Source organism: Aphanomyces astaci (genome assembly GCF_000520075.1).
Source record: "Aphanomyces astaci strain APO3 unplaced genomic scaffold supercont1.60, whole genome shotgun sequence".
NCBI classification, from domain to species: domain Eukaryota; phylum Oomycota; class Saprolegniomycetes; order Saprolegniales; family Verrucalvaceae; genus Aphanomyces; species Aphanomyces astaci.
Window position 1 is genome coordinate 304,161 of NW_009798323.1, and position 24,775 is coordinate 328,935.

At 48.0% G+C, this 24,775-nt stretch overlaps 6 protein-coding genes across 11 annotated transcripts; 4 read left to right on the plus strand and 2 right to left on the minus strand.

Annotated features, from left to right (window-relative positions):
• The first annotated feature begins 2,171 nt into the window (after nucleotides 1-2,171).
• Nucleotides 2,172-6,200, plus strand: H257_14690 (hypothetical protein). Its single transcript, XM_009842580.1, has 4 exons — nucleotides 2,172-2,261; nucleotides 2,390-3,220; nucleotides 3,286-3,825; nucleotides 4,383-6,200. Exons 1-4 carry the CDS (start codon nucleotides 2,184-2,186, stop codon nucleotides 6,066-6,068), a joined length of 3,135 nt encoding a protein of 1,044 aa, XP_009840882.1. The 5' UTR covers nucleotides 2,172-2,183; the 3' UTR covers nucleotides 6,069-6,200.
• A 4,884-nt stretch (nucleotides 6,201-11,084) lies between these two features.
• H257_14691 (hypothetical protein) lies at nucleotides 11,085-11,921 on the plus strand. The gene has a single exon (XM_009842581.1). It carries the CDS (start codon nucleotides 11,120-11,122, stop codon nucleotides 11,678-11,680), a length of 561 nt encoding a protein of 186 aa, XP_009840883.1. The 5' UTR covers nucleotides 11,085-11,119; the 3' UTR covers nucleotides 11,681-11,921.
• Nucleotides 11,922-12,211: 290 nt separating this feature from the next.
• H257_14692 (CAMK protein kinase) lies at nucleotides 12,212-13,323 on the minus strand. Its single transcript, XM_009842582.1, has 2 exons — nucleotides 12,854-13,323; nucleotides 12,212-12,799 (listed from the first exon to the last, which is right to left on the minus strand). Exons 1-2 carry the CDS (start codon nucleotides 13,293-13,295, stop codon nucleotides 12,282-12,284), a joined length of 960 nt encoding a protein of 319 aa, XP_009840884.1. The 5' UTR covers nucleotides 13,296-13,323; the 3' UTR covers nucleotides 12,212-12,281.
• Nucleotides 13,324-14,335: 1,012 nt separating this feature from the next.
• On the minus strand, nucleotides 14,336-16,021 carry H257_14693 (serine/threonine protein kinase). 3 transcript variants are annotated; one of them, XM_009842585.1, is made up of 6 exons: nucleotides 15,816-16,021; nucleotides 15,509-15,755; nucleotides 15,352-15,453; nucleotides 15,138-15,293; nucleotides 14,926-15,071; nucleotides 14,336-14,618 (listed from the first exon to the last, which is right to left on the minus strand). In XM_009842585.1, the coding sequence occupies exons 1-6, from the start codon at nucleotides 15,963-15,965 to the stop codon at nucleotides 14,343-14,345; spliced, it is 1,077 nt and encodes a 358-aa protein (XP_009840887.1). In that variant the 5' UTR covers nucleotides 15,966-16,021; the 3' UTR covers nucleotides 14,336-14,342. The 3 variants fall into 3 exon arrangements, with proteins under 3 accessions (XP_009840887.1, XP_009840886.1, XP_009840885.1); XM_009842584.1 differs by having other exon boundaries at nucleotides 15,132-15,293; XM_009842583.1 differs by having other exon boundaries at nucleotides 14,926-15,293.
• A 1,204-nt stretch (nucleotides 16,022-17,225) lies between these two features.
• H257_14694 (hypothetical protein) lies at nucleotides 17,226-20,197 on the plus strand. Of its 3 annotated transcripts, XM_009842588.1 has the most exons (9): nucleotides 17,226-17,671; nucleotides 17,737-17,907; nucleotides 18,001-18,580; nucleotides 19,256-19,370; nucleotides 19,423-19,529; nucleotides 19,606-19,701; nucleotides 19,767-19,850; nucleotides 19,919-19,960; nucleotides 20,018-20,197. In XM_009842588.1, exons 1-9 carry the CDS (start codon nucleotides 17,265-17,267, stop codon nucleotides 20,111-20,113), a joined length of 1,698 nt encoding a protein of 565 aa, XP_009840890.1. In that variant the 5' UTR covers nucleotides 17,226-17,264; the 3' UTR covers nucleotides 20,114-20,197. The 3 variants fall into 3 exon arrangements, with proteins under 3 accessions (XP_009840890.1, XP_009840888.1, XP_009840889.1); XM_009842586.1 differs by having other exon boundaries at nucleotides 19,767-19,960; XM_009842587.1 differs by having other exon boundaries at nucleotides 19,767-20,197.
• Nucleotides 20,198-20,294: 97 nt separating this feature from the next.
• On the plus strand, nucleotides 20,295-24,706 carry H257_14695 (the record flags this gene model as incomplete). Of its 2 annotated transcripts, XM_009842589.1 has the most annotated exons (12): nucleotides 20,295-20,732; nucleotides 20,789-21,077; nucleotides 21,365-21,467; nucleotides 21,527-21,732; nucleotides 22,164-22,255; nucleotides 22,656-22,768; nucleotides 22,814-22,949; nucleotides 23,389-23,464; nucleotides 23,536-23,682; nucleotides 23,760-23,824; nucleotides 24,224-24,455; nucleotides 24,515-24,706. In XM_009842589.1, the coding sequence occupies 12 exons, from the start codon at nucleotides 20,295-20,297 to the stop codon at nucleotides 24,640-24,642; spliced, it is 2,025 nt and encodes a 674-aa protein (XP_009840891.1). In that variant the 3' UTR covers nucleotides 24,643-24,706. The 2 variants fall into 2 exon arrangements, with proteins under 2 accessions (XP_009840891.1, XP_009840892.1); XM_009842590.1 differs by having other exon boundaries at nucleotides 24,224-24,706.
• Between the last annotated feature and the right edge of the window lie 69 nt (nucleotides 24,707-24,775).

Genomic DNA, 24,775 nt, shown 5'->3' on the forward strand with positions numbered 1-24,775 from the left:
CGGCTTGATTGGTCTGCTGAATCCACTTGACGACTTGACGGATGCCTGACGCGTAGGCCTTTTTGGATCTTTCGGCCACCAGAGCTCCGTGAATATCCTCCAGCGTCGAAGTTTCGCGCTGCGGTACCGTCGCCATATCAAGTAATGATACAGTAGACATGCATACACAGTATTTCATCCAATCACTGCTCGAGGATACACGATAGGCCAGGTGGCCTACAAAGGACCAGCATTTCCATTGTTTTCATTTATCTTGCTATTTGTATTTGCCGTGCATTAATTCATTGAGAAAAGTAGAAAAGTAGGCCAGGTGGCCTACGTAACTATTGAATTTAGTATACCTGCCCTACGTAGTTCATTCAATGTCCATTTTCAGCTCTATGACAGCGGAGCGCAGAAAATTGTTGTCGCGTAGTGGCTGTGGTGGCCAAATGTTCAGGCGGCGAGTGGCGAAACGACGTAGAGTAGATATAGCGCATGAGAACTATGTATCTACGCAAGTCAGTCGTAAGTCGGCGGCTTGGAAATATAGACTGCCACGCTAATGGCGCACCGGTAAAGGTCAAACCGACCGACAATGCTATGTGTTTCAACCTTGTGCGTCAGTGTGATCTTCTCCTTCCCGAAGGAGTCGTGCACTCATCACTACTAACTCTAGGCATGCGCAACCCATAAGATCAACGCCTAGCTAACCTGAAATCATGTACAATACACAGAGCCTAGGGTTCAGTACAAGTAGGAGGTCGCGCGGGACGGGCATGTGTACAGCGTTCGATGCGTTCTGTGTGCAGCTACCCTCGACATGGAAATGACTTACCACAGCCGTGCTTCACAGGGGTAAAGTTCTCCCGTCGAGGACTTACCAGTACACACCGGAGTGGAGTGACGAACCACCGGCAACCGACAAGGGTGTGCTTTGGGCGTGCTCCTGCGAAATTTTAGTTTGCAACCAACAATTTATTCTGATATTTTTGCCCAATAAATAGCCACAATCCCAAAAGTCGCTGTAAACGACCTCAAGGAGGTCGTCCAGAGCGGTTTTTGCAAAAGTCGATGGAAACGATTTTGATTGGCTACTTTTCCAAAAACCGCTGACACAAAAGTCGCTCCAAACACGCCCTAACGTCAGGTGTCAAACTCGAACTACGCAATACGCAATACGGTAGCCACAACATTGGTTCATTCTACACCTCGCTGATTGGTAGCTTGTCGATTCAGTGCGCCTTGATTGGCTTGAACTTGTGTAGTATTTAGTACATACCGGTACATAACAGCAGACTACACTAGTTTTGCAAGCCATCTCGTGAAGAGGGTGTTCTAAGGACAGCAAGAAGGCATACAGGGGGGGCAGCTCTCCCTCCGTCTACTTAACTTATGGTGGTAAAGTTATCTGGTTGTTACGTACTGTACAGTACGTGCAAGTTGGTTGACAGTGAATATTGTACCGGTACGAGAAGTAAATGCCACATCACATTACCTCGACTGCAGCATCCCACTGTTGCAGGGTAATCCACGGCTTCATATGTGGGGGGTGGGGTCACGATTTGACAGCGATCATATCGAAGTGCTACAATCTAAGTAGGGGGACGGATGAATTCAGTCCTTTGTACCATGTGGAGCGTACCCATCTGGAACATCGACGGGGTGTCGCGGGGTTTCCTGGGACGGGATTGGAGCACCAACGAGTAGAAGGAACCAACGCCATTGGCTGCAGGCGGGGTGTCAATGTTGCTGTCGGTACTGTAACCTGATGAAACCTGCAACCGAAGGCCAGCTTAAGCCCTCTAGTTCCTTCCAACCCTCACATTGTCAACCTTTCTCATTAGCATGACCTTTCCCATCATGATGTGTACTGCGGCACTGAAAACGAGCACTGATGGTGCCTGGCGGTAGACGAAGTGGACGGACGACGTGTGGCCGCCGCACCCACACGTTCAACCTGGACATGTGACGTGTAAATCGCAAGTTCAACGTGGGCCGATGAGTTCTTTACGGATAATATGGCACGAGCCAATCAACGGGACGGATTGTTCCGGATAAGGCGGCGCCTTGACCGAGCCCTTCATTTTAATTGCTGCCCAGGGATTGCCCATGGAAAATGGTACGAAAAAATTCATGAAATTTATTAAATTTTTCGCACCTTCTCGCCCCATCCGCTCATTTTCACTTTTGACCGTCAAAGGATGTTGTCCCGCATCTCTAGCCGCGCGCCTGTCCGCTCCATGGCCGCGCCTGCCAGCGCCGTACGCTCCTTCGGCACGGTACGATGACGCATCTACATTGGACATATATGGACATGACAACATCATGTGCATGCACGTTGATTATGGCGGATGTGTATCGGAGATGCATCGATCAATCGTAACGACATTGTGTTGCTTCAACGTAGGCCGACAACGAGACCAAGGAATCGCTTGCGAAGGCGTTGAGCGACTTGCAGAAGGAATCGGCGGCCAAGACCGTCCCTTGGTTCTTGGACAACATGCCCGCGGCGTACTTTCGCGCGATCACCAAGGAAGACCGTTTGCAGCACTTGAACGCGCTCACGGCGTTGGTGAACGCGCAACAACCCGAAGTGTTGTTGAGCTCCCCGGACAAGAAGGTGTACTCGTACATCCGCACGGGCGACTTGTACCCCGGTTTGTTGTCCGACATCATGGACCAGTTGCCCAAGGACCAAGGTGAATTGGCGCGGGTCAAGATTTTCTCGTCGCTGGACGACTCGTTGGCCGTGGACGTGTTCCGTTTCGGTCGCCAAGAGCCTTTCCGCGGCGACACCCCCGAAGAAAAGACCGCGCGTGACACGATCCAAGCATACGTGGCCGACATCCAAGCCGGTAAGTATGCCGGTGTCGAAGGCGTGCCAGAGCCGGCCGCGTACTTTACGCCCGAAGCCGTTGACGAGTTCTTGTCGCTGTCCAACTCGATGTACGTCAAGTTTAGCAGCCCCCGTCGTTTGGCGACGCAAATCGCGCTCTTCCACCGCGTCCGCGGCACGGAAGGCGTGGCGGTCAGCGTCGAACACGGCTGGGAAAGCAAGAGCGACGAAAACAAGCTCAGCGGCGGCAAGGTGCCCCAGACCATGATCACGCTGGCCGCGTCCAACGTCCTCACCAAGCACTTGCTGCAACGTGCCGCCACGTACTTGGGCTTGAAGGACTTGAACGTCCGCCGCGCGCATTTGGACGTGATTGACGACCGCAAAAAGGGCTCGGGCACGGTTCGTGGCCTTCATTTTATTTCAAAATTTCGCCGACAACAATGTCATGACGATCGTGGATGTAGGTGTCGATGATTCGCATTTTGGTGTCGCCATCCGAAGAAGACTTTCGAAAGAACACTCAACTCGACTGGAAGCAGATCGAGTACGACTTGCGTTACCTCAAGTGGCTCGACGACAAACCCATCGACATTGCCCTCGCGCACAAGAACGTGGTGGACATCCCCCATGCCGAAATCATCGCCACATACGCGCACATGCTGCATGGCATCCTCGCCAAGGTCGACCCGTACGCGTACTCGTTGCCGCGCATTTTCGAGCTGCTCAACCACCCGACCAACGCCGCGTTGGCCGCGTCGATCGCGGATTTGTTCTTGGAACGATTTGACCCGAACGCCGCCAAGAAGATGTCGGGCGACGAACTCAAGACCCGCACCGAAGCCATCAAGGTCGAAGTGCGCAAAAACGTCGAAGGCGAAGACGCGATCCGACTGCTCAACACGTTTGCCGACGCCATCGGCGCCACGCTGCGCACCAACAAGTACGTCCGCACCCGGTACGCGCTGGCGTTGCGCATGGATCCCGACTTTGTCGGGTACGGCACGGTACGTTTATTACCATTGATCGATTGATACAAGTCTATGTTTGTATGGTTGGTTGTTGTGGATATCGATAGGATGTATATATATATATATACTGCCATAATGGGATCGTCGGATGCAGATGGTGCTGGATTTGCTGTTGTACTGTCCAACGTTGGTGTACTCGAATGTGATATAAAGTTGAACCCTATATATTTTGCTTCAATAGTCCAATTGTACCGTTGAGATTATTCTATTGATATTTCTATCCATTATACTCTTTCAATAATCCAATTGCATACCTTGTCGAATGTTATATATCAACACATGATATATTTATATATTTCGCATTATAGTCCAATTGTATACCTTGTATATAATTATATACATCAACACGTTATATATGTATATAAATATATATATTTCGCATACGATATATATATATATATTTCGCATACGGTCGTGGTGTGTACACTGTTGCTTTCTTTGTCTGGTTCATGCTGTATGCTGCTGCTATATGTTCATTTTAGAACGAGAGAAGTGTCATATACATGACGATGTTGACCATGTTGTGTTGATAGGTCGGCAAGGAAGTTCCGTTTGGGGTGTTTTTCATCCACGGGCGTCGGTTCAAGGGGTTCCACGTCCGCTTCCGTGACATCGCGCGCGGTGGCTTGCGCGTGGTGGCGCCCGCGGGGTCGGACGCGCACGCGTTAGAGTCGGCGCGCCAGTACAACGAAGCGTACAACTTGGCATTTGCGCAGCAGTTGAAGAACAAGGACATCCCCGAAGGCGGGTCCAAGGCCGTGGTGCTCGTGGAGCCGCGCAGCTCCAACAACGACGCGACCACACGCAACTTTATCATCCGCAAGAGCGTCAAGGCGTTTTCGGATGCGCTGTTGGACTTGAACACGACCGACGAAGCGGTCAAGTCGCAAGTGGTCGACTATTACGGCAAGGACGAGCTCATTTACTTGGGCCCGGACGAAAACATCATCCCAGACGACATTACGTGGATGACCAAGCGTGCGGCGTACCGCGGGTACCCCATCCCCCGCGCGTTTATCAGCTCCAAGCCGGACGTGGGTATCAACCACAAGGTGTACGGTGTCACATCCGAAGGCGTCGCCGTGTTTGCCGACGTGGCGCTCCGTTCGCAAAACATTGACCCCCGCAAGCAATCGTTCACGGTCAAGATCACGGGCGGGACCGACGGCGACGTTGCCGGCAACATCATCAAGATCTTGGCGCGCGAATACGGGTCCAACGTCAAGGTCGTGGGTATCTGCGACGGCACGGCGTCGTTGGACGACAAGGACGGGATCGACATGGACGAACTGCTGCGTCTCGTGGACGAATCGCTGCCGCTGTCGAGCTTCAGCGCGACCAAGGTGCGCGCCGGCAACTTTTTGCTTGCCGACACCCCCGCCGGCATCCGCGCACGCAACACCCTGCACAACCGCGTTAAGTCGGACCTGTTCATCCCGGCGGGCGGGCGCCCCAACACGATCAACGAAAACAACTGGAAGGACTACGTGGACCCCGCGACGGGCAAGGCGTCGTCGCCGCTGATCGTCGAAGGCGCCAACTTGTTTGTCACGCCTGAAGCGCGCCAGCTGCTGTTTGACAATGCCGGCGTCGTGATCGTCAAGGACAGTTCGGCTAACAAGTGCGGTGTCATTTGCAGTTCGTACGAGATTGTGTCGTCCATGCTGTTGGAACCCCAAGAATTTTTGGACATCAAGGACGAACTCGTGCACGACGTGGTCGAGAAGCTGCGCCACTTGGCGCTCGTCGAAGCCGAGTTGCTCTTCCGCGAGTACAAGCAAAACCCGAACGCGGCGCTCCCGCCGTCCTCGGAGCGCATCTCCCGCGCCATCACCCGTCTCCACGACTCGATTGTCGCCAACTTTGACAACCTTGCGGTCGACCACAGCGACTTGCTGTACTCGTTGGTGGAAGAGCATTTGCCAGCCAAGTTGCGCGACGTCGCGCTGGACCGCGTGTCCAAGCAAGTACCCCTCGCGTACATCAAGTCGATTGTAGCCGCGAGCTTGGCTAGCAAAATCGTGTACCGCGAAGGGTTGCAGTACGTCGAGTCGCTGCCGGCGTCCAACTTGTCCGACATTTCGGTGGCGTACTTGAAGCAAGAAAAGAAAGTCCAAGCGCTCGTGGCCGAAGTCGAAGGCTCGGGCTTGGCCCACCGCAGTGACATTGCCGACCTCTTGGTGCGCGGTGGCGTCCGCGCCGGTGTCGTCACGTTGTAAGGCGAGTAGCAACAATAATACACATACAAATCAATCGGTTCCACATAGGTGATACAGTACAAAGTCCACAAGCGAACGAGAATGATATTACTAGGACATGGTACACTTGACAAACCAACTTTTGCACATGTGTGATACACAGTACAAAATGACTTCAGTCGATCCAGTATTATATGTACTTCCTCTGTTCCAGGTGACTGCCGACATTTACTTTGAATTGACTGGCCCTCACTCAATTTGGGCGAATGATACTTTGTTGAAAAGAATTTTCGCAAAAGATTGGTTTATAATCTGCGCCTAAAGCAATTGTAAGCCAATGAAATGTCATAAATGTTCGATATTGATAGAAATTGAAGAATTACAGCCAATGAAATACAAATGTCGCCAGTAACTTGGAACATGCGAATTTTGACATGTCGTAATCTGGAACAGAGGAAGTATTGGAACCGTCGGCAAATCGACCGGCGCCTGATCAAACGGGGTTGGCGACCCGTGTTATCTATTCCCATCTAGCGTAAATGACCAATTTAAAGAGACCTTCGTCTCTCAGGACCGGGATTTTCATTCTGAAAAAAAGGTTGGGTATTCTTCTGATTATTTTAACAGCTTGAATCGCTTCATCTTAACGTTCAATTACTTCGATTTCCACTCAAATCAAGGCAAAATAGGAGGGATCCACGGTTTAAGCTTAAAATATGTATGGGGTTATTGCTTATGTTTTGGTGATTTGATATTTCTAGCGATTCGATTGGCTATTCATGAATTCAAGCAATTTCATTGGTCCATTTGAGTGCACTTTAAACTGTCCCGTGCACCATAAACTGGTCATCTACGTTACCAACAAACAAGGCTATGTATATAATATATGTCCTACGCAAGTCATAGTCTCAAACGGGAAGCTTGGACTATATTCACTTCTAACACTGGCGTAACGTTAGGTACATATACGCATCCTTCACTGGACATGCCGCCAAAACCCACTTTCATGTGCTTGCCACTTGAGTCCACTGAACAAAGGCTCGAGAGGTCACGATATCCGGAAACTGATGTGTTATCCAGCACACGAGTGGCATACTGAAACCAAGATATTCCCAGTAACAGGGAACTTTGCACACCCATGCACAGCTAAAAAGGAGGCTCGGTGCGTTCTACCAAAAAGGCGCCAGGGGTCCTCATTCGACCCCTCTTATCGACTGGGAAAGTTGCAGAGCAATCGGATATCCATCGATTTTCGACCCTCGCAGGGGCCAGCCCCTTGGAACCACCCGATTCTCCAGTGAATATATTCGATCATCGCAGACTTTTCCACCTTCAACGTAGAGTGTGAGGAGACTTGCTACGAGAACGCGCTGACCTACTTAGTTATCGCCTTGACGAAGAAGCATATATGGAAGCAAAAAATGGTGAATTCCCAAACATCAGTAGTCGCCACCATTTAAAAAAATACAATAAATTTTGAGTGCTATGGAGTATGTGGCTATGGTGTGGCAACTCAAATCAAGATAATTCAAGATTGACCAGCATACTTTAATCAAATGAAAATGTACCTGACAACTATTTGGGAACATAGTAGTATTGTAGATATAATACATACAGTAGTATTAATAATAGTTTGTAGTTTAATGTGGAGGGGAAGGAAAATTTTAATATGGAGATCTCGGTTCATCGCTTCAATATGGCGTTCTCGGTTCAAATGTTTAATATACAGTATGCCCCATTGAAGATAGATAGATCAACGCTAAACCCAAGTTCTGCATTTCAGCAGAATTAACTGTAAAAAACCCTTACTTTATTTCAGCCGCTAACTATCGAGTTGCAGCACCAGGCCAACGTACCCAGTGCAACCAACAGTTCATCACGTTGCATACCCTATTAGGATGTGAAATGTGAGTACTATGCATCGTGTACTACGGTAGTAGTTGTATTGCGCTTTTTCTCTCCACGTATCGTACAAACGTTCAAAGTGTTGTACGTACTGTATCACATAGCTTTGAATCATCAGACAGAGCGACTACTAGCTAACTACACCCCTAACGTTATACTGGTAAATTACTCGGAGTAGTTGTTAATAATGTTTGTAGTGATCACGGATGGGAGGTCATGAATGTGGCCAAAGCTGCTTCAGTTTAATTGCGGCAAGCACCTTGACACGTATTGACGTAAAACAAGTTGTTTGCCAGATTGAAAACAGCAAACAACTTGTTTTACGAAAGTGCCTGTAAAACCACCAGCAACCAACCAATCATCGCATTAGATCCACTAACTTTAAACAACGCACCCAACCGTTATTCAAGTTACTTTAGACGTTGTTTAAGCCTGGGAATTTTTTAATCATTAACCCGAAAAAGCAAGGTGCAATTGGCAATTTTGTATGAAGCGCAAGGTGGATCACCTTGCGAATTCCATAAATAATTTCAATTAAATATATCTTCAAGTTTGTATTATATATTTCTATTTTGCATGTGTCTGTCTGTTTTTGGAATTCGCAAGACAGGTCACCATGCGAATTCAAAATTGTCCAATTATGTCCAATCAGATGCCGTGAAATCACGAAAATCGCTGTGTAGATACATCACGCCCTGTTGCGATATATTCTACTCCTGTGATGGCGGTGGATGCAAGGAGCCTTGAGATAATTGTGTAGGCTATGTATGAGAGCAAGATTGTGTAATGTGGTATTCAGGACTCGCTCAATTCTAACAGATCTCACTTCACCACTTGCCTACTAGCCCAATGAAATTGGTCATCCTTCAATCCACCATCCAGCCCGTGTCGGTGCCGTACACCTCGCTGCCGATTTGATCACGTGGTTGCGCGGGTGATGGCGCAAGACGTCGTGGTGGCACCCATCGCAAGTGCTTAAATGGCGGCTTTAGCACTTTGCGATGGGTGCTAGCAAGACCTCTTGCGCCACCGCGTTGGCCCACCAGAGCCACCAAGACATTGCCACCCAACCGAGCGCACAACATAATGTTAGCTGTAAGGGGAGAATCACATTGGATAAAGTCGGAGAGCACTCATCAGTGCACAATTCTCTGGAGCAGCGTCACATAAAGCTCTTCTGTCAGTTTTATAGCCAATCGTGTGTAAGAAACAATGTGTGATAGACTCTGATTGGATATTAAAAAGGAGCAAGGTGGGTCACCTTGCGAATTCCATTAACTCATTAGTCGAAAAAAGTCGGACAGGATATACAGGAACCAAGTGATCGTCGGACCGTTTGACCGACTTTCTTGCTCGTTGTGTTGTGATCGAATAAAGTCGGACATCTCATCCGACTCAATTCTGATTGGCTTAAATTCGACCTAATTATCATGTCTTTACTTTTTGCTGTATCATTTGGGGTCACAGTCTGTCAATTCCGGCTTCATTGTGCTCCTACTTACTGTACATCCACAATGTTGAGAAATACTGTAACGCCCAATAAATACGGGTGCCGTACAATCCATTAAGTACAGTAGGGTGTATATACGGAATGCCATAAAAACCTGGAGTACAGCAACGTTTTCTAGCCAGCCGTGCAAATGTGACCATCTTCATTTGGGACATACGAAGCTAGTAGTCAGTGAAACCCCCGGATGATGGCAAATTGGCCATTATATGCCAAATGCAATGCAGCTATAGCCGTGGCCGAGGTGTAGGGACGACCCAAACCAGTGCCAATCGTGCTGTTATAAACGTTTTGGAGCTCCTGCACCGCGAACTTCCACTCACACAATTGCCTTCATTCTTGGTACTGTATTGTCGTTGCTAGCTGGCTGTACAAGATCAAGTTGCGGGACTTGACCAAGAATCAAGGCAATATCTTGTGTGAATGGAAGTTCGCGGTGCAGGAGCTCCAAAACGTTTATAACAGCACGATTGGCACTGGTTTGGGTCGTCCCTACACCTCGGCCACGGCTATAGCTGCATTGCATTTGGCATATAATGGCCAATTTGCCATCATCCGGGGGTTTCACTGACTACTAGCTTCGTATGTCCCAAATGAAGATGGTCACATTTGCACGGCTGGCTAGAAAACGTTGCTGTACTCCAGGTTTTTATGGCATTCCGTATATACACCCTACTGTACTTAATGGATTGTACGGCACCCGTATTTATTGGGCGTTACAGTATTTCTCAACATTGTGGATGTACAGTAAGTAGGAGCACAATGAAGCCGGAATTGACAGACTGTGACCCCAAATGATACAGCAAAAAGTAAAGACATGATAATTAGGTCGAATTTAAGCCAATCAGAATTGAGTCGGATGAGATGTCCGACTTTATTCGATCACAACACAATGAATTTATCCCTGGATTGCCAAAAAAAGGTGCAAAGTACAATACTGGTACTTGCATGTTAGCATTACTATTTCTACGAGTAATGTATTTGATAACCCGCAGGCGACAGAAACTGCCGAGTGGGCAGCGAAAATCACACATATTTCAAATGCATTTTAAATATTCAGAGGATACGGATACTCAGTGTACCCAGTATTTGGACGAATCAAGCTAATTGATCAATGAACCGTCGCACCTATGTACATTTCCGAGATACAAGTCGTTAACCAGGGAGCATTCCACTCAACTCGAACGGTATGATCCATCTCGGTCCAGAAATCGCAGTTTTGACTGCGGCATAAAACGACTTTCAACCACTATCGCCATGTTTCAAACGCGTCTAATTCTTCGAATTCCCTTAAATCAATTGATTTTCGGCGTTTCCAGCATATCAAATATCGAACGCTGGTGGTAAAAAAGCTGTCCAAAACATACCAGTATACAAATACCAAGTATAACCTACAAATATGGACAACCCATATGAGACGGACGGGGTCGAAATGGCGTGCGTCGTACGTGCGTAGGTCTATGTCAGGTGGTCCAAAAGAGGGTATTTTTCGAGAAGAACACCAAAAAGGGGTATATGAGACAATTATTTCCACCCGAAGAAACCCTGTTTTTGTCGTTTGTGGGAATGTATCTGGCAGATATTTCTATTTTAGCCAATCAAAGCGTAGTAGTATTCTGAACCTGGTCCAGAACGGTGTCATATATTGACTCGCTGAAGGATGCAAAATGTGCTCCCAGGAAACCTCGAGACGTACCCTGGTCGAGAGACCAGCTCGTGGCGCATGACGGCGTCCCTAATGAGGGTAGCGCCCCTTCCAATGATGCGAAGGACGCGCTCGTCGACATGGGATACGGACACCGTGCAGACGATGCAGACCTTGGGGGTGCAACGATTGTCGATCCCGAAAGAATTCAACGACAACAACGGCCTTGGCGACAGCGACGAGATGAAACCCCAAGGAGTGGTAAAGTGGTCGATGCTCATCGAACCCCCGCAAGCATGTACGAGAGGGGAACCGACGTCGCTTTCGTGGTCTATGACAGACGACCTTGCCCTGGGGTTCCATCCCACGACTGTGCGCATTGAAGTGTGGAACAAAGCGTGGACTGTCCCGACCGTGATTGCCATGACAGCACCCAACTCTGGACATTACCTCTGGAAACGCGTGTATTGGGGCATGCCGATCAAGGACGAGTACTACATCAAGATTTATGGGGCCGACGACGACAACTCCAACACCCTCTTGGCCGAAAGCCCGTTGTTTGCCATTGTCAAGTGAACATGCATCCACGTCCAACGCACATCACCTCCCATCATCGCGTGTCCCCATGTCCCTCCCGCCAGTTCATGGATGCGTCCGTCTTCATTCCGTAATCCCGACATGCTGTGTCCCCCGATGCCAACCTTATGCCGTCAACATCATGCCGTAGTGTCCTGTGTGTGGTTGATCAATGAACATTTTATTTATTTCATAATCCAATGTTATCCGTATAATCTATAATATATGCGAGTATTGTTCACTTTGACTGTACTGTATGTACTACACTACAAGTATTAATATATCCACAAAATATTAATATACATGTATCCACAAAATATTAATATATCCACAAAGTATTAATAATACTTCGAAAAACAAGCTACTTATCAGGAAAAACCCTACACATTTCGTTCTGTACTACGTACTGTACGGTAAAGTTAATTCACACGCACAAGCCATGATTCACCAACAAATACTTATTAAAACGTAGTACTACTATTAATAGTATATACTACATACCGGTAGGAGTAGTACTATTAATATATCTATTCAAGGTGGTTCATTTATTATAATATTTCACATGCAGTTGTTTATTCTAACAGATCTAACACTTTTCCAGTTATAACCCGACAACCCCGGGCGCATTCTTCATTGACGGCAGCACATTTCGGAGCATGTGATGCAGACGACGGCGCATCTTGGCCAGCCACTTGCGCACGATCATGCGTTTCCTGCCGCGCAAGGACACGAGATGGAGGTCTTCCCTTAGGAACGGATGATGCATGACGTCATGCATTGTTGCGCGCTTGGCGGGGTCCACGGCGAGCATCTTCTCAAGCAAGTCCAGCGCCGGCAGCGGGATCAAGTGCAGCACTTTCCAAGCTCGGAGCACAGACGTGATGCCATGTTGCTTGACGTAGAGGAAGACCGTGTCTGAGTCGTTGGCGCGCGCGAAGGGCGGCGCGCCGGTGAGCAAAATCAGCATCATGATGCCCAGGGCCCACACGTCGACCGGCGCCGGCATGTATCCGTGACGCAAGTACATTTCCGGCGCCATGTAGAACGCTTTCCCGACGATATGCGTCGATCGTTCGTCGATGGTTGTCGCCAAGCCAAAGTCGCACAGCTTGGCGTGTCCTACTCACGTGATGAGCATGTCGTGGAATAGATAAGAGGCACTCATGGACATACCGTTAGCATCGAGAAGGACGTTTTCGAGGGAGATGTCGCGATGGACGTAGCCGCGGCTGTGGATGAAGTGAACGGCATTCACGACCTGTCGGAACACCTTGGCCACGGTCATCGTGTCCATGGGGAGGGTCTGTTCAAAGAGTTCGCCGCCGGCGCAGAACTCAAACACAAAGTGGCCCATGCCGTCTTCTTCAAAGTCGCGGAGCATGCGCATGATGTGGGGATGGCATCCGTCTTTGCCGTTCGACACGGCACGATTCACTTGTTTCTCCATGTCAATGTCTTCGGCGATGGGGATGCCATGGATCGACGTTCGGCTCGTGGCCGCATCCAGGTTCATGCGCTTGATAGCCACCTTCATACCCGTCACATTGTCCACTGCCAGGAGGACCTCGCCATACAAAGCCTTGGCCAAGACCGACTCCTTCGTGTAGCGCTGCATCGCTCCGTAGGAAGTTTGCAAGTTTCGAAGCCAGAACAACGTTGCGGTGTGTTACGTTGCGTCATTTCCGGATACGTTCACTTATCCGGACATTTCTACGCTTTTACAACAGCTGTACTGTATGAACCAAGCAGGGAGCGGCGACTTCAACTCACTCGCCGCATCCATGCGAAGGGACGTTGGAACACCTTCCACGTCGTATGGATGGAGACCCCCCCTTCTTTGGCTAGATGCTGCTCGAAATGATGTCGTGGTGAATCAGACCCCATGGTTGAAAGTGAAACGGTGTAGCCAATGAAACAGGTCATTGAAATGCTTTTTGAGCCAATGAATGAACGACCTACTGTAGGTGTTGTGCCTGCATCCGCAGCCATTAGGTACAGATGTAACTTTCCTATGTACAGTAAGTAGTACATATATGGATGGACTGCTGAACGTTGAAACTCAATACATAAAACACCAAAGTGATGGTTGACGCTTATTCGAGTTACTTTGTAATGCAAAGGCCTGTCGCGTTGGTAGTGTCGACACTACCATTATGTAGCACCAAATCGTATGCTCAAAAGGCAGTAACAATGGTGACGTGAACCAACAATAGTGCTAATGAACTCGAAATGTACATATACTGCAATTGGATTGGCTGGAATCATACAAAGTCATCCAATAGAAAAACAGCATGCCGAAAGGTCGTTACAGAATGGACCATTCAAATCCACAACACAACGAGGCTTGGAAAGGCTGCATGATGAACCAGTCGACCCAAGTAAGTACGTACATTCATCCAATAGAAAAACAGCATGCCGAAAGGTCGTTACAGAATGGACCAATCAAATCCGCTTGTTCTACAACACAACCAGGGTACATGAACCAGTCAACCCAGCCACCACCGCCACCAGACAACAATTTCTTGTCGCCGTCCTCCAAACGCACATTCTTGAACGATGTCACATATCCACGAACAATTGGACTACAACTACATACTAGTAGTACTGTAGAAGTAGTACTAGATACTAGATAGTTGCTTTGAACCAGGGCAAGAATAGAAGGTCAAGTGCACATTTGGTTATTCGATGTAGGTGTATCATTGCATAACGTGCGTTCAGACGAGTCGTCGTGGAGGGTGCCGCAGAGGGTCGACTGGTTGGTTGATCCTACAGCCTTGCGGAACACCCTCTGAAAGAATCTATGGACCCCTCCACTACTACGAGTCTTGTGTTCCATCTTGGAGTGACAGCTACTACCGGCATGCTCGGGAGTGCCCATCATCGCATGCTTGGGCACAGGATGGTGTTGGGGCGGCGTCAGGTACGGATGCCGAAGCACCTATAACGATATCATCGTTATTATGGAGAATGAATCGACACACAACCAAAGAAAGTACACAACAATCGGTAGTGTTTAGCCAATCCGATTGCAGAAAACAGCGATCGTGAATGTCAAATTAGTGTGTGACTTCAATTAGTGTGATAGATACCAATCACCACACAAAAGTCAGTAGTCCAAAGAAAATCGATCGATAGATTTGGCGATTCCGTACAAAAGTCAGCCAAATTTTGAGTAAAACGATAAATAACATGTAAATATGATCGATCTCGACATATTTACATATGTAGGACGTTTGTAATGTTACCTGTGCTACAGACAACCGAGTCGCTGGGATCATGACCAATAGCTTCTCCACTAGGTCCACCGCGTCCATGGAGAAGCGCGGCAATACATTCCATCCACGCAACAGCGCGCGGATGCCATGCCGTTGGAATGACGCAAACACGTGATCTACGGAGCAACTTCTGTCATCATGCATGAGGACGGAGATGACGGAGCGAAGGAATGGACCAGAACTGTGGGCGCGGGCAAACGGCGGCATCCCCGTGTGCAAGATGACGAGCAAAATGCCAAGCGACCACATGTCGGCCTTGGAAGCATCGTACGGCGCCCCCATGTACATTTCAGGCGGCATGTAGAAGAACTTGCCCACTGCCGACGACGATTGCATCCCTGCTGAGCTAGCGCGTTGAACGACCACAACATGACCGACGGACACAGTATGCATTACCATGGAAGGATTCGACGGCGAGGCCGAAATCCATTAACTTGGCCACGCCGTGCGCGTCCACGAGGACGTTTTCGAGGGAGATGTCGCCGTGTGCAATGCCATCTGCGATGATTATGTGTGAGGGAGGGAGGATGGGAGGACGATGATGGAGACGTACGAGAATGGAGGAACGAGAGACCGTGGCAGATCTGATGCGCGTAATGCAGCACTTGCGACGCGGGAAGGTGTTGATGGGGAGCCTCTTGCACCATCGTAAACAGGTCGCCGCGAACGCAATACTCGAGCACAAAGTGTTCGTGGCCGTCCTCTTCGAACGACGTGAGCAACCGAAGGATGTTGCGGTGACCGCCCACTTTGTCGACGTGCCTGTACACTCGTTTTTCGACATGAACGTCCTCTTGCACCTTCATGGGATCGATCGATCGATCGTTAGGGCTGGCGTCAAGGTCAACACCGTAGCGTACCGTCGGGCCTTCGTTGGACTGATGCTTGGCGGCGGCGGCAAGTTGCATCCGTTTGACCGCGACATGCTGCCCATTGGACTTGTTCACACAGAGCAAGATGCATCCAAAGAGCGCCGGCGCCAACTCTCGCACAACCTGGAACTGGTCCATCAACTTGAAGCCCAATAATGGTGTTCTCCGACGATCCTTCTCGACGCCGATTGAACGAACGCATTACTGGATTGGTTATAATGTTCTAAAATAAGAACACAGGATTGGCTGAAATTGTTGTGCATAGTCTATTTATAGATACCGAGCTTTGATTGGCTACAATTCGACGATTGCGACCAAAATCACACCAGCAATCAACTCTACAAAGCCAGCCAACTTGTAGCCGCCATGTACCTCGCGGGGGTGGCTGAAGGAGGACTTCCTTGTACTTCATTGGGTTCAGTTCAAAGAATGAGCCGAGATGAATCTAACATGCTTGATCTAGGTGGTAAATGTGAGTACAAGTATATCCCAGACATATCTATGAACCTGGTTGCCTTGCACCGCCAAGTGCGTTGCGTTGAAGACAATGCACTTGATACATACGTGGACAAGTTATGCATGCTGAGATACGAGAGAGATTATTCGCCGTCGTCGAAGTATAGCATAGCATACGTATCGTAAGGCGGCGACGGCCAAAGCAGCACCAGCGTCATATACTGCTACCATAACAACGACCATAACATCATGACGAGGTCCAAGCGGGATCGTCCATAAAGATTGAAAATGTGTGGCGGAAAGCCTGAATGTATTTTGCTCGCGTTACAGTATGACGTTAAGTGATTTCCTCCAAAGTCTAGGAGTTTGTATTCTCCCATTCATAATGTGTGTGCTCACGCCTATTGATTTCTCTCACAAGCAGCACGAAATCGGCAGACAATCGATATACGACCAATCAAAAACCAGAACACGAATCAAGTAGCCAATCAAATCCACTATTCGACCAATGCAACATCGAATTAGTGTGTGACTGAAATTCGTACGATCTTTATAACTCAGTTGACAGTGAAGCGGTATACAGTATTTGTGACTGCAATGCATCAATCAATCTTTTTAGCCAATCATATTGCAACCTTCATTCTTTGTAGCCAATCATACTCCTTTGCTCGATTAGTTGGCGATTTCATCCGTCGGAGTCAGTATATGAAAATTCGAATTGTTCGGCAGTTGATTCAACAAAACTCCTGGAGGAAACTATGAGTAGAACACACAATACAAAAGGCAGGACAAAGAATCAATCGATAGATTTGGCGAATCAGCACAAAAGTCCAAATTTGGGGTAAAAGGACAATACCTGCGATAGCCTCCTTCCTCCTACGGACAGTAGACCAGTTTATCCCTTTCGTGATAATATACAAAATCTAATTTTAGTTTCCGGTGGCGCCATTGGATATCTCGTTCGTCCCATCCCTGTCGAGTATGGCATGGTGCAGCCGCACGTCGAGGAGCCAGAATCCCCCGGGGGTCGGGCACGCCACGACGGCGGCGATCGGTCCTGGTAGCTACAACACCGCCATAGGGGGGGGGTCATCATCGAAACCCCCCAAGCCGAGCTTCGCCGCATTTGGGTCATCTGGGCTCAAAGACGCGTACCCCGAACTGCCGCTGCACACCCCCGGTCCAGGCGCGTACGCCACCACAAGTCCCGCAGCGTACTCGGTCCCACGGGGCGAGCCCGTGAGCAGCATGTTCAAGTCAAGCACGGAACGCACCAAGTTTAAGTCTGCGTCTGCGGCGCCAGGACCTGGCGCGTACGCCGCCGCGCACCCATCTGCATTCAAGAAGTCTAAAGCCGCGTCCGCCGCCAAAGCAGCAGCATCGTCCATGTACGATAGAAAAATTACGTCAAGGGGAAACAGGATTGGTTTGTGACTGTCGGCGATGTATGTAGGCGGCGAAGCCAGAGCGACCATACCACGACGAATAAGCACAATGGCGGGGGGATCAAGTGGGTGCGGGTGCCCACAGCGCCGTCGATTCCAAACGTCGCGCAGAGCTTTGGCTACGAAGAAGGCCCGAAAGGCCAGATGATACTCCAACACCCGACGAGAACAGGCCACAGGTACTGTACATCGCGCCCTTTCTACGTGTTCCCCACACTTTACAAGTCAATTTTCTCTGGTATTATGATTCACTTGTTCGGGTTTTTGTTTAGCGGTTGTGCCAACGATGTGTCTGGGCCGGGGGAGTATGATCCGTTGACAGCGATCCATCGGTTAGCATGTACCCGGGCGACGAGTTTTGCCAAGAGCAAGACCAGCCGCGACCAAAAGCCTAAAGCTGCCAGTGCGCCCGGACCTGGGTTCTACCACCCAGAAGACCACGATCATCACGCTGCAGTACAAAGCGCCGTGTTCAAGTCGACTCTAACCAGAGAGCGGGCGACGAACCCCATGACACGAAGAACGGCGTCGTCGGCTGTGCCCGGACCAGGCAGCTACAACGCCGCTGCGACACCGTTGGGCCAAAACGCGAAAAAGCCCGAGCATTTGCAGTTCTTTGGCAGCACCACGTCACGGTTCGACGCGGTCAAGAAATGGGGCTCGTCGTCCCCGTGTCCATCTTCAACGTCCACCCCGTTCAAAAGCCAAAGCCACCACCGAAACCAGCACAACATTGGGTTCACGTCCACCAATAAACGCTTTGTCGATACGAGTCTAGCTAGGGAAATGTGTGACGTGGGTCCAGGGACGTACCACGCATCTGGACTGGTCGAAGAACTTCAGCATCGAGTGGTAAGAAAGTAAACGGTGACGACAACCGTGACGACGATGTATGAGTACCATGATGTTGATGACAATGGTGGCAATAACGATACGTGTGCCCATGATATGTCTGTCATAACCTTGAAGTATGAGTATTGTGTCTTTTTATTGTGCTTTCGAGTAAAATTTCGTGTTGTGTCGTTGGAATTTAAATCGATTTGATTGGCTACCTCAGATGAGCTCAACATTATTAGCCAATCAAAACCTTCTCAATGAAAATTCAACCAATCAGATCGATTGTGGATCGGTTTGGTCTTTGGTCAGCGCGATTCGATTGCACCCCCTCCCAAATTTGTATCAAATCGACAATACCCCAAATTTGGACTTTTGTGCAGAATCGCCAAATCTATCGATCGATTCTTTCTACTGAAATTTGTATGTAACAAGGTGTTCTGTGGCGAGTGATATCATACTAATTTAATTCACACACTAATTTGAGTAACGTTACATTTGGTCATTCGCCATTTCCGACTATGATATGACAACGGGGGCCACGAATATCGTGATGATAATCATGGGGTGATGGTGACGACATTGGTGTCAACGAAGCCCTATAAAATGACGATACCCATACATGGTGCTATATACCAGTATGACTTTTGAATATAGTGATGGCAATATACATGGTGACTCTGACACTGGTAGAGTGGACGCACGGGGGTATTTGGCTCAACGACCAAGCGATTTGAAAGCCCGATGCCTGCGTCGGTGCTGCAGTCCGTGCTCGAGTCATCTCCCCCTCGACCAAGCAACCAACAAGGTTCACACCTCATCAACACGATCCACATGAACACTTCATGTGTACGATATAGATGACAAAGGGGGTGTCCCTGTCAAGAGCTCGGCGTTTGCGTCGGCGACGAGTCGGTTTCAGAACCCTGCGACGAAGGACGCAGTGCCGTGCCCAGGAGACTATGAGGTTGGTTGGACGGAAAGAGGAGGATGCTTCGAACCAAATATTCGCAGGCAACATGTGTATTCGTGGTTTTGCTTAGGTTGCCATGACGTGGGACAAGCCTGGTGGAAAGGCCGTGTTCGCGTCGCACTTGGATCGAGGGAGCGCTTTGGACAAGAAGAGCGCCGCGATGCCGGTACGATTCGAGTCTTGAGCGAACGTGAATGGATCGATGTCACATGTCGGATGGCGCGTAACTAGGGACCGGGGTCATATGCAGCGCCCGACTCGATGTTGAAGAGCGCGAAACCCACCACGCAGCGGAAAGACGTGTTTGTGTCGACGGTATTCATTGACGAGCATGCGAGGGTGATGATGATGACGACCTCATCCACGGTCGTCGACCGTCGTAGGAGCCGCGCTTCAAGAGCAAGCTGGCGCCGCTGGCCAACCTGGTACGAAGATCTCCATGCTCTTCTCGTGTGGTGACTCACAAGCTCTTGTTGGTGCAGGGGCCGGGCGCGTACAACCCAGACACGATCGAGACCGACTGGAACCGACCCACGTACAACATCACGATTGCCACGGAAATGGAGAAACGCATATAGCAAGAAATAGTGTTATCCAACACGAATTAGTGTATTGCCACACCAAATAGGAACTCAATCGTGCTAAATAGTGTATGATTCAACCTTTTGTTGGTGTTATGGGTCGTAGTTTCATCCGGATAAATCGTATCCGGAGTGGATCCAATTGTGTGTTTCGGCCAGGACGACCGACGACAGTGCGATGGACATGCAGCATGAGTGGCAGGCGGACTCCAGTGACCCCATGGAGAAGATGTACGCCGCTCATGGGACTGGGAGCGGGGGAACGAAAACGACGGAGGAGTATACACGGTATCGTCTTCAGGAAACGTTGACCCTCATGGGATGTCGCCGGAACGATGCGATCACAGTGACGGGTCTCGTGTTTGCACATTATCATGCGCATGTGGAGGCTTCTGCGGTGACGGCACTTCCGTGGACGTTTCAGACCCTCCAGCAGTGTGTGTACGCTGAATTGGCCAAACTCGAGTACACCAAGCCGACGCACTTGTTGGATTTCGACCTGGCCAAGGAGATCACCCAGCGCAACACGTCGTTCGTCGTATTGTTGGGCGGGACGTCCGGGACCGGCAAGTCCACGCTCGCGTCTCTCTTGGCGTCTCGTCTTCGTCTCACCACCGTACGTCGTCTTATCTCTTCTTCCTCGTCCTTTCCTAGACGATTGACGGTACGTAGGTGCTGCCGACCGATTCGGTACGACACATCTCTCGCGCGTTCATGACCAAGGAACAACACCCGTGCGCTTTCACGTCCACGTACCAAGCAGGGGACGCGCTCACCCCCGCACAAGTCGACGAACTCGCGACCATCGCCACCGGCGACATGAACACTATCATGTCGGACAAGCGCCTGCATAAGCGCAAGGTGCTCAAGGGGTACACCCTCCAGAGCGACGCCGTCCTCGAGAAGCTCGACTTGGTGCTCACCATGTTTGAAAAGCGCAAGCAAAGCCTAGTGGTTGAAGGTACCCCCCCCCCTCAATTTGACATTTTCGTCAAAACAGTGCTAATTTTGGACCATTTGGCACGATTTTGGACAAAAACGTTGAGTTTTGAACGAAAATACGTCGAATTTTGGACGAAAATACGTCGAATTTTGGTCGAAAACGTCGAAGTTTTTGGACGTGAAAGGATGTTTTTGGTGGACTTTTTTGTAGACGTGGTGGGCCTGTATGTTGATGGATATATATATATTCGATTCTGGTCGAATCAAGGAAATATATATATATATATATATGTGTGTATATCGTAGGCGTGCACTTGAACACGGAGCAAATGGCCGAGCTTGTGCGTCGGCATCCGAATTGCATTCCGTTTGTGATTTACATCTCCAACGAAACCAAACATCGCGAGCGGTATCGTGCGGTGGATGCGTTAACACTGTTTTTGTTTTACGTTGTGTGTGTGTGGGTAGGTTTGCCGTGCGCGCCAAGCACATGACGGTGGACCCCCAAGAGAACAAATATATCAAATATTTCGATAATATTCGCATTATCCAGCGCCATTTGTGCAAAAATGCCGATAAATTCCTTATCCCCAAGGTGGACAACACCAACGTCGACCGATCCCTTGTCACGATCCAGACTACGCTCATTCGAGCGCTGCGCAAGCAAATGCGAGGTATATATATATATATATATATATATGTATTTGCTCGATATCACACTAATTCAAGCATCACACACTAATTCAATATCATGTGGACAATGGTGTGCTGTAATACTGTATCCCATTGGCTCAATTCTTGTGATTCTTCTACATGTATATTTGGTTGTGTATCGAGGTAGATTTCGATATATATATATATAGTTGACTAGTCGTCTATATTGTGCACTATACTTGGCTATTGTATTGTTGTTGACGTGATTTTTGACGTGCATATGTCATTCGGGTATTGTTTGACATTTCAAGGTTGTTGTTTGTGGGTAGAAATGTAAGTAGATGGTCCTCGAGTGTGTCGCCTAGTGTTATGGATATAAATATATATATATATATATACGTATTTTGTTCTGTATTTACATATATATATTTATATATAATGTTGTATCTAGGCGAAAGCATGGTGGACGGCGCAACGGGCAAATTCGTGCTCTTGTCAAGAGAGCATGAAAATGCAATCAAGAAGGCCTGGTCTAGCAAAGGGGTACTATAATTGGACTACTTCATCATATATTCATATTATCCTTTGATATCTATGATTAATAGTTATATGGCCATGTATATCATATTGGTTATAGTGTATCTAATGGTGATCTGGACTTTTCTAGTTTAACGTGGGTATTATTAATATATATATATATATTTGTCTCTTTATGTGCACACGACATGAAACTTCAGTGTATATTGCAATCGTAGTTTACTTTCGACTATTATATATATGGCTATTTGATATATAAACAAACTTTTGAGGGATATACCAGTGTATGTTTGTTGTTATTGGACACGATACTACGATGAAATAGGTTATAAATCGGGTTGGATGCAGGAAGGAATAACATATTTTGTCAATATATATATATCAATATATTTCTATTTTTGTGTAGGTGCGCAAGGCAATGCGGCCATTGATCAAACAGCGCGTGTCCAAGCGACTGCTATTACGTCGATTGCTCGCCGAACAAACCATGTCGGACCAGTGTCCCTTGCATGATGACAGGTATTTCTTTAGAAAAAAAAAATATATATATATATTTATGGATAGTTCGTCGAGCGATGAAGACAAGGCGGACGATGTTCGAGACGGGGGATGGCATGGCGTGGAGGAAGAGGACGAGCAGACGACTGTCGTGGGCAGTCTCTTGAGTCTACGGGACAAAACGCAACCAACCACGGACGACGTACGAATCTATATATATATATATATATATATATATATATATAATAACAACATTTATATATATATATATAATAACAACATTTATATATATATATATAAGGACAACATTTATATATATATATATATAAGGACAACATTAATATATATATGATGACAACATTAATATATATAAGGACAACATTAATATATATATATATGTCAATCTTGGTTATTTCTATCGTCTGTATATTTAGCCTTGTGTTCCATGTGTTTTGTGTTGTTTTGATTGGCGGACCTGCGTCAAGTTGTTTTGATTAGTAAATGTACTACAGTAGTTCCTTGTAAAGTCGTCTAATATTGGATATGATAAATATGAAAGATATTGTCCATATTAATATTTGAAATATCATTTTTCCAATATAAAAGATATTGTCCATATTTTCATTACAGTCCACAACTAGGACAATTCGGAGCAACTGTCAACGGCGATCCAGCGGGTGGCGCTGTGGCGGGCGAGTCTGCCAAGTCCATTTGAAGGTACGACGGTAAAATATAAAGCAAAAGGGGACGACATTTGGAGTGTGTGATATATTTGTTTCTCCTGGTAGAGTTGCCTGCGCCGCACTTTCTAGACGGGACCAACCCGGACGTGACGTTTGAAAGCACCGTGGCCGAGATGAAATTGCGCTGGCGTCGGAATGAACGCTCACGGTCGTGGCTTGCTCCGGCGTCGCCCACGTCTCCGTTTGCCAAAGGTACGAAAATGATATATATTGTATTGGGATGTGGAATATATATTTGTATTGAAATCAGCTTTTGATGGGAATGGTAGGTTCGATGAGTGTTGTGTACGATGCATCGACGCGGGCGACGTTGGCCAATCGAAAGGCGACACGGGTACGTCGTGGTCTAACAAGAACTATCTGTTGATCGAGAGATTTTTGTATATATATATATATGATTAGATGTGATGGGATATATGCGAAATATGGACGAGAATATATATATATATATATGCAGCGTGAGGGTAGCATCTATCCTTCTCGTGGTTGAGGGTAGTTTGTGTTGTAATACCTGATATCATTGGTATTGCAACGTTATCAATTGGATGTTCATCATGCTGAGTGGCATATTTTATATATGCCATAAATATAATATATATATACTTTGAAAATATATTTCAACACGTATCGCTAGCTAGTTGCATACATACATCCGATCATCGAAATAAATACATTTGTTCTACCTTTGGCGGATTATTATTCATGGTTATATATAATATATATATATATATAGCTCCGTCCGTCGTCGTCGTCCCCGAAGAAACAGCACGCGATGCGGCGCCAGACGGCTATAGACAGCACATCCTTCCACCCGCCGTCGTCGCCCCGTCGTCCATCCCTCCATCGCGCCATGACCATGGGACTGGTGTCATCGCCGCCGCCTTCCGTGGACTTCGACAGCGTGTCGGTAGCTGCTGATGCGATCGACGACGACGACGACATGGAGGACATGCTGTCGGACCAAGGTATGAATATATAAAGCCATGACACAAACAGCTAGGTGTATATATATATATATAAGTAGGTGCATCATCGCCGTTGGCATCATCGCCTTTGGAACGCAGCGTGGACGGCGAGTGTCGGTTTGAATTGAGTTCGGAAAGCGGATTGGACGACGACGACGACGACGTGGATGACGATGTGACGGCGTAATGTGTGACACTGGTTGCATCCCCAGGATAGATATAATACTACTATTCGATGACAACTTGTACCACCTCTAAGTCTTATATGGAAAGAGAGACAGATTGTCACGGGAATACATATACGATAATGCAAACTATTA